This window comes from Sciurus vulgaris, assembly GCF_902686455.1.
Source record: "Sciurus vulgaris genome assembly, chromosome: 6".
NCBI classification, from domain to species: Eukaryota; Metazoa; Chordata; class Mammalia; order Rodentia; family Sciuridae; genus Sciurus; species Sciurus vulgaris.
In genome coordinates this window covers 4736055-4748355 of record NC_136466.1, presented here as the reverse complement: position 1 = coordinate 4748355, position 12301 = coordinate 4736055, and the positions used below count along the sequence as shown (strand labels likewise).

The window sequence follows — 12301 nt, the reverse complement described above, 5'->3', positions numbered from 1 at the left end:
AGGAGATGCTTCCTTGGGCAGCTGGGAAGAGGTAGGCGCAGGCAGCCCTGGCCTGGGTGCAGTTTAAATCTGTCAAAATCCCTGGGACTGTGTTCACAGAGGAGTCATCTGAGCCTGGTCCAGAATGCACCTTTTAAGGTAGGAAACACCTGCACTCTGAGGACAGGAGAAGATGGCCTAGAGCTGACCAAGGAGTTCTGCTAGGAGAAAGTGCCACAGCCTTTGGTCATCTCTGGACAGATGGATAGACAGATGGAGAGCTGATGGATGGATGGATAGATAGATAGATAGATAGATAGATAGATAGATAGATAGATAGATAGATAGATAGATACATAGATACATAGATACATAGATAGATACATAGATAGATAGTACATACATACATACACACACAGGGGGTTCCAGTTCCTAAATGCACCTGTTTAAGATCTGAAAAGAAGCCCACAAACATGCATATCTTTCTCTTGATGAGGTAGCTGCCTCAACCAGAAAACCTGTCCTCTGAGAAAGATGCAGGCCAGAAGTGTGAAGACAAATTCTTTTCCCTGTTCAGGTCACTCTTTCTCCGTTTTAATTCTGAAGACCACCTCTCATCTGCTCCTGACTGTTTTGCACATCTTCCACAAGCAGTCCTTCGGTCAGTACCCACTCACCTTTGTCTTTCCTGGTGAGCAGGAGCACAGCAACGACTGCTGCAATGAGGACCAGGACGGAGACAAGCACAGCCAGCACCACCATCCAGGTGCAGGAGCTGGGGAACACGGCCTCTGAAAAACAGGGCGCCTGTCTCAGGTCCCGATACCGCAGCCAGCCCCCACCTCTCTCAGGTCCTGGGAGACCACAGCCAGCCCCCACCTCTCTCAGGTCCTGGGAGACCACAGCCAGCCCCCACCTCTCTCAGGTCCTGGGAGACCACAGCCAGCCCACACCTCTCTCAGGTCCTGGAGAGAGACCACAGCCAGCTGGCTGCAGATGGTTCCCCAGGAGTCCTCTGGGACACTGTCAGGAAGGGCAGAGTTTCCCAGTCTGGTTGCCCCTCCTGGTAATCCTGAGGAATCAGGAAACCTGAAGAGATTCCTGCTGCCCTGCTGCCTCCAGAGGATTTAATTTAAAAGTCATAAAAAATGTTAAAAACTGTTGAAGATACAAAACCAATTCATCAGATGCCTATGTACTCAGCAACTTTTTAAAACTGACACATACAAATGTGTACATTTTGTGGTCTTGTGATGTTTTGGAACACGTATACATTGTATAGTGTTCAAGTTGGGTTGACATTTGTATCTCTTCAAATAGTATTTCTTTTGGGTGAAAACATACAAAAACTCTTCCTTTAACTTTTCATCTGCACCTGTAATGATTGATTTATTAAAACAGAATTTATTTTAAATGAAGCAAATATGGGATATATGGTTTTCTATATTCTCTTTACTTCATTTTGAAATATTTTATGATAAAAAAATAAACTTTGTTTCAATTTTGAAAGCTATTCGTGTTCTTTAACAATTATTCTAAGTGTAGAAAATATTAAAAATCAAATACAAAGGTTTTTATCATGTGAATTGTTCTTTTTAAAAACCTTTTTTGAACTATCATCATTATCTATCATCTCTACTGGACAATAGAACATGGAGACAAATTCCTTCTTTCTGACTTTGTACCCATTGACCAACCTTTCCATAATTATTTAGCTAACATTAGCATCCCTGTTTTTGTGACTTGGAATTATTTTGTAATAAGTAATATCCTCAAAAGCAACACATTTCTCCTTCCGTCCACTTCTCCCTCTCTATCTACTAGATCATCCTAAGGGACTTTGTCACAAGTCCTCTCTATGCAATTGTTACATATACATACTCGTGCTCCTAAAGACAACGCAGAGTCCTGGGAGCTTCTCTGAGATTACGGGAGGGATTGTGATGGTGTGGGATAACAAGTCAAATGGGTTTTCTGGTAAAGGGTCTAGGCACAGAAGTCTACTTCTCCTTAGGGCCTCTTCTGGGATGTCCATGGCCAGCAATTCAAATAGCCTGCAGTGACTATTGTGCAAATATTTCAACAATGTTGGTTCAAAAGAGGCGTTGAGGACACTCACTCAGGGACTATGATCAATAACAATGCACTGTGTACTTGGAATTCCATAGGGAGTACATCACTAATGTTCTCCCCAGAAATACACAAAGGTGATGAATATGCGAGTCAATGAAAATGTTAATTAGCTTGATTGTGGCAATCACTTTACAATGCTATGCATATTGAAAAGTGACCTATCCTAACTTACAGACTGGACCTTTACTGCCAACACCTTTTACTTAATAACATTGGTTCAAAACAGTGATCCTACAATGGGTACAATCAGAAAAATGAGAAATTATACTCCACTTATGTATGATTTATCAAAATGCATAAATGCATTCTATGGTCATGTACAACTTATTGGAACAAATTTGAAAAAACAGGCCTTAAGGACACTTTTGCTGATGGATTACCTTTATCCAAAATCTTAGCAAAAGCTTATGTTAATCAACTGTGAAGCTATTACTTATACATTAATTGCTTTCAAAATATAAATATGAAGAACTATATTATTTTTCTTTTTCATCTTCTGCATTTTAGTTTTTGAAAACTGCATGACTATAGTTTGTGCTGTTCTCAGCCCCAGCTCATGGTTTCCTGTTAAAGGTCCGTTCCTTTCTCCACCGTATGATTCTAAGGAGGAGGCTCCATCCATTTGCTCTCCTCTGAATTTGTTTTTAAGATTAATATTTTTTAAAGACATAATTGACTTCTCTGACTTTAGTGCTTGTCTTTTTCATGCTTCCAACTTCAAGTTCTAGCTTTTCAAACAATTGTGACTTCCCAAACTAAGCACAAAACAGTGTTGACCAAAAGTTCATGCAAACGCTCCTTTGTCAATTGCCCCACAATATATTGTGACTTAGTCCTTTGCTAAAGAAGAGGGATATGAAAGCGAGCTGCGGTGTCTTCCGTGGGCGTACACTCCCACAATGACCAAAATCACACACAGGTGAGTGAGCACCTCAGGGGTGGCTCCCCAAAGGGAGGACACCAGGGTCAGGACCTGCACAAGTGGCACACAGCTTGTTATGGGAGGAAGAGGGAACAGGTGGACTGCAGAGCCCTGATGAGGACCTGCAGGTGGGCGGAGAGGAGGTAGCAGAAGCGGTGCCAAAGCAGCAGAGACCTCAGGAGCCCCATCTGCAGACCGCAAGGCCTCAAATACAGACGTTCTCAATTAAAGGATTTTGCAGGAACCATCTGGGCAAACCTCATGCCTGAACATTGCTGTGGGTGAGCATAGCATGGATCGCATCAGCTAATCCTCTTCACACTTCACAGGGTGGACCCTTTGATTACTTCCACCTAACACCTGGGCACTGGGAACAGGAAGGTCACTCTCACCAAGCCTGCAAAGCTGGAAAGCCTCACAGCCCGGATCCCACTGAACTCATCAGATGCCTACTGGACGGCAGCTGTTGGCAGTGGTTTCCCCTGGCGGTGGAGCGAGGTGGTTAGAGGACAGCATTGCCAGTGTCCTGCAATGCTGCATCACACTCTGAACGCCCCTGCATAGGCAGGCATTCTTTTTTTTTTTTTTGCGGTGCTGGGGAATCGAACTCAGGGCCTTGTGCTTGAGAGGCAAGCACTCTACCCACTGAGCTATCTCCCCAGCCCTGGCATTCTTGTTTTTGTAAACTAAACCAATGGCATTTCTTTGCCATGGAGAGAAATGTAAAACAGGACGGAAGATGCATCTCCCCAGCTCTCTGCATGGGAGGAGTTGCAGACTGCTGAATGGCCTTGTCTTTCTGGGTTGTCTACAGCAGGTCTTTGCTAGCCACACCCTCTCTCTGAATGGCCAGACCTCAAGTGTGTGACCCAGAGGGGACTGACCTGCTACGGAGATGTGGACTCCCTTCTGTGTGCTGAGGACGGGGTTCCTGATAAAGCAGGACACGTTTGCCCTCCAGCTCCTGTCCAGTGTGATGGACGTTTGCACATGGAACAAGCCAACTTCATCTGTTGTCTTTGTTTCTGAGGTGGGGGCCAGGTGCTGCTCCAGAGAGTCCCCCCAGTGCACCTCGGGCTCCGGGTACCACCCTGTGGAGGTGCAGGTCAGCTTCAGGCCGGCGGCATCATCATGTTCAATATGAATGCGAGGCGTCGAACCTGAGCCTGGAAAGTGAAGAGAGGCAGACGGCTTCCTCAGGTCAGAGCCATGTCCAGTGGGTGGGAACTTAGGTCGGCTGGTCAGTCTGCACACTGGGGATGGGGCTCAAATCTATCAATGAATCAATGAATAAATACCGACCACAAAGGACTTCAGGGGGGATTAAAGTAAATCAACCGTGTCCACGTTTCACGTGTGGGCACGGGAAAAAGCAGCTGTGTTATTTTTCCTCTCCACCCTTTGAAACCATACTAAACATTTTATCCATTTATTTTGAAAATTGGATACTAAACATGTTATCAACCCAGGAGCAGCCTGTGAAGTCGTCCTCGGTGGTGCTGAGGACCAAGAGGGAGTCCCACATCTGGCCTCCAAGCCTCCATCCTCGCTCCTTCTCAGGGGAGCTCACTGCTATGCTTCCCGAGACATTGTCAGGGCCATCCATCAATCAGCCTGTCCCAACACCCTTGGGGCACGTGGCTGCAAAGCACCTGAATGGGCTTGTCTCACCTGAGGAACTGACTTGCATTTCGCATAGTGTCAATTAAGTTTAAATGTGAAAAGCAGTTTGCCCCCAGCAGCCACTGCTCTGGAAGGCACACACCTGGGGCAATGCAAGTCTCAGCTGTGGCAGGAGCCACTCAGGAGGCCATGTGCCCCAGCCCCCTTGGAGCTCGGAGTGGCCTGAAGCTTCCCACAGGGGCTGAGTGCCAACCGTGTGTGCTCTGGACTGTTTCTAAGGAGGAGCACACTCCTCCGCTTCCTCTCCCCTAGGGCTACAGCACAGGGAGACTTGGAATCATCCGTGGTGGGAAAGATGGAGTCCCTGCCATGGGTGGACGCAAGTCAAGATGAAGCCCATGGACCCGCTGAGGGTCAGCCACTGCCGCAGACCTGTGCTCTGTCACCCCTGCATTGAGGTAGGAAACTGCGAAGGGACACTCGGTTTGTAGGTCAGCGAATGATCTGAATCTCAGCTCACACAGATGACAAAATACAAATGAATTTACTGAGGTCAACGCACCCTGTTGTGAATAGAATTCTACCTCTTATGAAGACAACATGCTCAAGTCCTCAACCTGACTTTGGGATGTGAATGTGACATTATTTGGAAATATGAACTTTGCAGATATAATTGGCAAAAGCTAGGTTAAACTGGGTTATGGTGGATCTTGATCCCATATGACTGGAGATTTTATTTATTTATTTTATTTTTTATTTTTTAATTTTTTATAGACTGCATTTTGATTCATTGTACACAAATGGGGTGTTGTAACTGGAGACTTTTTAACAGGAGGAAAAAACTGGACCCAGTGACACAGAGACGTCAGTCATGCAGATTGGGGCTTGAGATTGGGTGGTGAAGCTAGAAGCCAAGGGACAGTGGGGGCCAAGAGCTGGACAAGAGGGGGCATGACCCCAACCCCTCGATGTGAACTGAAGGCCTCCAGAAATGTAAATAAAGCATAATGAATAAACAATTTTGGTCACTTCAAGCAAGTTTGTTCGGGTAATTCGTTATGGACACTTTCCTGGGGCTCATACCTGGGCAGAAGTGATACAGAAGGGCATGCACCTGTGCGGACCCAAGTAAACTCCGCTTCAGACCTGCCAGGATGGCGCCCAGTGCGGATGGGAGCAAGGGGCACGGAGCCCAGGTCTTGGGGAGGGCTGCAGAGTCTCCCTGCTCCTTTCTCCAGCTCCTCTTGGTTTGAAAGCCAGGCTATGGGCTTCTGGGGCGTGTCAGAAATGAGGCTTGATGGAATCCCTCTTTTCCCCCCTTGAATTCTGTTGACCATGAAGAGATGTGAATACACTCCTGTTAAAACCTAAAGAAGATGAAGACAGAGCCTCACTTCTCTCACACTCTTGGCATTATGTGTATAGTATTGGCGCAGGTTCACCAAACTCTGTACATACACGATGGCATCTATCTGACCCTGGATAAAACAGCACAATAATACAAGCTGAATCCGCTTCCACTCCAGAGGCTCACCTGTGACCTCCACATGGAACTGTGCTTCATTGTGGTAGGTGGAGCTTACAAATAAACACCTGTAGTCCCCTCCATCTGCAGGGCGGATGGGGCGGAGCCTCAGGGCCACCTGCCCGCTGGTGATGTTCTCCCTCAGGAGTTCCGTCCTCCCGCGGTACTCAGGCCGCTGCTGCTCCAGGTAGTCCTGGGAGTCCCTGTAGTAGTGCACCAGGCCCGAGTCGTTGCTGTGGAACCACCTGACCTCATGTGCTGGGCATCCGTGGAGGGGCTGAGGTGGCAGGGGAACACGGCCTCTGCCTCCCACCATGGCGATGACTGGTGAGCGAGGTCCCATGACCTGGAATTGCCCTGGAGAGAAGGAAGATACAGCATCGTGGCGAGGGTGGCAGGCGTGGCTGTGGGGTCTGATGGGAGCAGCGGGCCAGCTCAGATACACACGGCTAATGATCAAGGTGGGTAAAGGAGGTAACCCAGATGGGAGGACAGGCTGCACAGCCATGGTCCCTATGGCAAGCGTGCTTCCCCTTGGCTAGGAACTGAATCCAAATTCCTGTGCATCACTTGCTGCCTCACAGAACCTGCAAATGTTACAGGGCATTGTCCTCATTTTACATGGCAGCAAACTGAGTCAGTGAGTGCTTCAGGACTTGCCCCAGCTGTGTAATGAGCAAGCCTCAGAGAATGTTCTAGTTACCACAATGCAAGAGTTTCTGTTTCAACCTCGTATTGCTCAATATAGGACATGCAGTATATACAATGACGTGTACTGTGAACCCCAAAACACAATGGTTTGGTGTTAAGAAAAAGGGAACGCACCGAGTCCAAATTCCAAGTTTGCAAATCAAGTTTGCAAAACAAGTTTGCGAATCTTTATCTCAGTCACAATATACCCTCATGCACATGTCTAATTGGATTCCTATCCCAAGGAAGACTTTGTAATTAGTTCCTCTAGGTTCTTAACTCCACCAAATTTGTTGTTTTAGATTATGTTCTTCTGGTTCCATAATCTCAATTTTCCTCAATGTTGAAGCTCATTTATCTACTACTAAGAGAGGGGTATAATTCCTCCAGTTTCTCTTTTTTTATTTTTGTTTTTAACGGTGCATTAAAAAAATCTAGGACAAATTTAGAAATGTTTCATATATTTGTATTCATTGGGAGGAGGGCAAGAATGGAGGAAGGAGGGACTGTATAGCGGGAAAAGAGGGGTGGGAAGGGTGGGAGGAAGGAAAAAATAACAGAATAAATCAAACACCATTACCCTGTGTAAATGTATGATTACACGAATGGTATCCTTACTTCATGTACAACCAGAGAAACAACATGTATCCCATTTGTTTACAATAATAAATAAAAAAAGCCAAAAATTTTGTGAAAATTAAAATACAGGAAAATGGATTTTAAAGGAGGATTCAAAATGCCTTCTTCAAATATATAGATTACATTTTAAAAAAGGGAACATGACGTACAATATTATTGTATTTTAGAGAATAGTTGTAAAAGCATTTGTACATAAACATTTTGAGACATCGTCACATCCTCAGACATCACCACAGCTTATCTCTTAGCTTAGGCATTATGAGGAGTGAAAGGGTAAATACGTTTACAAAGGTCCAGATAATGTTTGATCTGCTGGTGGCAAAATCGAAAGTGACCTTTCCTCCCTCCCTTTCCTAAGAGCATTACCTTAAGAATTCTGGCAATGTGAACCCCTTCCCTTTCTCTTTGGCGGGAGTGTGACTGTGTTTAAAACTGCCTGGGCCTCCTGGCACTTTGACAGCATGGGTCCTGAGACCAGGCCTGGGGGTGAGCAGGGCGGGAGGCCTGGGCCCTGCTCCTGGTCAGTGACTGTCGGGAGTAAGGAGCAACTCTGCAGGCGGGGAGCACAGGCGGCAGCCAGCTTGCCAGGGAACCTGAGATGAATAAGGTGTAGGACCAGGTGCTGTCACATGCCCCCTGAGGAGAGTGGCCTTCTTGTTGGAGAACATGAGATTCCTGCGCCATGTCAGCCTGACTGAACAAGGGGACGGATTTCCTTCTGCGTTGGTGTTATGTCAGAGAATTTATGGTGTTACAGTCAGTCTCCCCAGTCTGTTGCCTGAGAGACTCGTTGCAGTCTGACTGAATACTTTTCTGTGTTTTTAGAGAGAAGCTTTGAGATTGCTGGAGATTGCGTTTTTATTTATTTCCCTGTTACATGATCAGATGTGATCATCATATTTTCTCTATGGCTTCCAGTGTGCAGGCAAACCCTTGTCTACTGAGTGCCAACTCACAATTTCCAGGCTTCACTTTTAAACTTTTCTTGTAAACATGGTGGGAAGCTTCTGGTATTAATGTGAAATTTCCCCTTTCTATATAGTTGATGCCTTTTCTTCTTAGTGAGCAAGGTGAGGCCCTCTGGGTGGAGTTAAGGTACCCACTACTTTGGGAAGCATCTGATGAGAGTGAAGGACGGGCGGCCTGGATTCCTCGCCTGCAGAGCCAGCCTTACAGACCTGGAGTGAGCCGTTTGCCCCAGGAGTGGGGTTCTGGTCCGAGGCTGTGATGCAGCCTAGGAAGAAAACAGCTGGGTGAAGGAAGGAGAGCAGTGCCACGCACTCCAAGCTGCACACAGAGCTCAGAGGGCTGAGAAGCCCCACAAGAACAGCACCCTCCTCAAGCACCTGAAACCGACACGGGCCGAGCATCCTGCCTTAGGACTGAGGCCCCTCGGCATACTGAGCCAGGAAACCCCCTTCCCATTCCCCCAAAGCACATCCCTGGGCCCCAAAGCCATGTTTCCACAATTCTGAGTCCCCCCAGGCTGCTTGGCTTCCTACGTGACGCTCACCTGGATGCTATGATAGTTAATCTATAAAAGGCAGAGGCCTCTGACCTGGGCAGGGTGCATGGGGATGGGTGTGGGACACGTCTTGCCTATTATGTAGGGGACAGTCCTGTGGCACAATTAACCTTTGAGATTGCATGGAACTTGGGCTGCACTGTGGTCATTGCAGCACCCCAGAAGAGGACCAGCCACGCCCCCCAGGAAGAGCAGCATTGACTGGGCCGGGGTGTGGTCATCGCATGGCCTAGGAGACTCACAGTTCAGGGGCCACGGAACTGCCAAACTGTTTCTGGATCAGCAAGAGCTTGTGGGAGACTTCCAGCAATATTTGAAACTCTTGGCAAATGTCACATTTTGGGCTGGAATTTCCCATAAATTAGCAAGATCTTGCAAAAGTTTATGCAACTGAGTGTATCCAAACAGACTCTCAACAGCAAACTGTCGAAAATACATAAAGAAAGTAATCTTATTTTTAGTAGTATAAAATTAAAATAAAATTCTTAAGGGCAAATTTACTAAGGAAGTGAAATATGAGCATATCAAAACCACAAAAAATGATGGAAGAAATTGAAACACACACACAAAGAAAAGACATAAATGTTTATAGCAACCAATAAATGTTTATAGTAATTATGGAATCAACCCAGATGCCCATCAATAGATGACTGAATTGAGACATGGCGGTATATACACACAATGGAGTTCTACTTAACCGTTAAAAAGAATGAAATTAAGGCATTTGCCAGTAAGTGGATGGAAATGGAGGACAGCATGCTGAGTGAAATAAGCTGGACTCAGAGATTCAAGGTGGAACGTTTTTTCTCATGGGTGCAAGCTGGACGATACAAAAAGGGGAGAGGAGGGTGGAATAACAAAAAGCAAATCAAATATAAGTTAACAGGTGAGCTAAAGGAAGTCTAGCAGAGTAGAGGAAGGAGAATGGGAGAGGGGAGGGTGGGAGAGAAAGGATGGGGTCACGAACCTCAACCCACTTCCAGGCATGTGTGAGCCTGTGGGCATGAACCTAGCTACATGTAGAACCATAAAGCTCTTAAATAAAATCCTGTGTCGGTGGGTTAGAAACCACTCTTACTTGTCCTATGGGTTCTTTTTCTTCCCACAGTTTTTGTTGGTGCACTGTAGGGGTCCATACCGGGGATGTGTTGTTATGTGCTCGCACAGGTGCACAATATGACAACACCATGTGGCCACATCCCTCCCCAGCACTTTCCTCTCCCTCCCGCCTTCCCCCTGGGTTCCTTTGCTCTGTGGCTCTTCCTTTGATTTTGGGGAGATCCAGCCCCACCTTTCTTTCCCCTTCCTCTCTAGCTTCCACTATGAGAGGAAGCTTGACCCTTCACCTTCTGCGTTTGACTTTATTTTGCTTCACATGATGGCCTCTAGTCCATCCATTGGAGCGCTCTCAAAACATCCATAGTTCCCTGAGTAATCCACAGATTCAGGACAGTCGATATTAAGATTTCAATGTCACTTTCCACAAAAATGGAAAAAAGATACTAAGATTCATATAAAACCACAAAGACCCCAAAGAGCCAAAGCACTCATGAGCAGAAGAGAAGAAAGCTAGCAGAATCACAGAGCCAAATATCAAGCTATATTACAGAGCTAACGTCGACACCGCAGCACAGGACTGGCGTCACATCACACGGGCTGACCAGTAGGACAGAACAAAAGTTCACAAAACAAAAGAACACAGCTGCAGGCCCTTGAGTCTTCACAAAGCTCCCTACAACACACCATGAGGAAAAAACAGTCTTTTCAATAAATGAGGACAACCAGACGCCGAAGAACAAGACGGAAGTGCCCAGAAAACCAAAACTGGAGCTGTCACGTGACTCCTGCCACGCCATTCTGCACTCTTGACTCCAGTTGCACAACAGTCGGGGAAGCTAAAGCCATGGTCCGACAGATACCTGAAGTCCCTCCATAACCGATGTCCCACAGGGTCCGCAATGCACTCCAACTCAGTGCCCATTCGTGAATGGTGTCAACACACGAGGGAAAACTGAGTCTTTTCTTTAAGAAAGGAAAGTCTTTCATTCCCAACAACGTGAAGAACTTGGAAGATGTTATCACAAGTGAAATAATCCAGAACATGAAAGAAATTGGCCACAGACTCTGACTTATATGTGGACCACAAAGAAGTGGAGCCCATGAAAACCCAGAGTAGAATATTGGTCTCCAGGGGCTGAGTTCAGAGGCTTCAGAGGCATTGGTCAAAGGAGGCAGCTTTGGTTGCACAGGAGAAATCAGCTCAGGAGATCTGCTATACAACCTGGTGGCCCCAGTTAACAGCAATGTACTGTGTACTTATCTTCATCTCAAAATGCAATGAGCATGTGGCTTAATTCTTATCTAAATTAGCTTGATTTAGCCACTTCAGCCTATATACGTAACCTATGCAGGGATGTATATATTTTAAAATATTGAACACAATAAATATTACAATTTTAGATGTCAACCAGAATGAATTTATTCAAAAGTTAATTTTATACTTTAAAATTATCTCTTTTATTTGCTGACAATGAATGAAATTTATCTTGGCATTTGATACCATGTATTTCATTAAAATTAACAGGATTTTCTCTGGAAAGATGTATTGATATTTCACCTTCTTATATAACTTTCCATTTAAGTTGAATACTTTTAAACCTTATTTTGACATTGCCAATTGCATGTGACCTCAGGTGATTCAACTCCATAGAATCTTTGTGAATATACAGTTTTTCATATTGAAAGTAATACTTTTTATTTGTTCATTTGTTTTTACCAGGGATTAAACCCAAGCATGCTTATCCCCAGTCCTTTTTATGTTTTATTTTAAGACGGGTCTCACTAAGTTGCATAGGGTCTCAATAAGTTGCTGAGACTGGTTGAACTCGTGATCCTCTGGCCTCAGCCTCCCAAGTTGCTGGGATTACAGGTGGGCGCCACCACGCCTGGCATGAATTAAGTTTTAGAGGTGGATTCAGCCAGCTACTTAGAGGCTGAAGCCAGAGGATGGCAGTTCCAGGCCAGCCTGGGCATTGAGTGAGATCCTTTCCCTACTATCCAGGAATCCTGACACCAAGTATTCAACCAAAGGGGATGACCAGCCTGGGAGGGCAGCCCCACCTTGCGTTTGCGGCTGCAGTGGCCTCCGTGTGGGACCAGCCTCAGTGTCCCTCAAAATCCTTGCTTTTTCCAGAAGGAGGGGGAGGGAGGGAGGAGGGGGAGTGGGAGGGGAGGGGGAAGGGGACACCTTTTCCACAGTGTCATT

At 46.0% G+C, this 12301-nt stretch overlaps 1 protein-coding gene across 1 annotated transcript in view; it reads right to left on the bottom strand.

Annotated features, from left to right (window-relative positions):
• Positions 1-484: 484 nt before the first annotated feature.
• The window catches only part of LOC306663490 (putative selection and upkeep of intraepithelial T-cells protein 1 homolog), a gene marked incomplete at both ends in the record, with an annotated part of 31192 nt that continues 19375 nt past the window's right edge, over positions 485-12301 (bottom strand). Inside the window, 4 exons of the mRNA XM_079143809.1 lie at positions 485-504; positions 657-770; positions 3919-4200; positions 6192-6440. Of these exons, the coding sequence (XP_078999935.1) occupies positions 485-504; positions 657-770; positions 3919-4200; positions 6192-6440 (665 nt within the window). The remainder of the gene's footprint in view (positions 505-656; positions 771-3918; positions 4201-6191; positions 6441-12301) is intronic.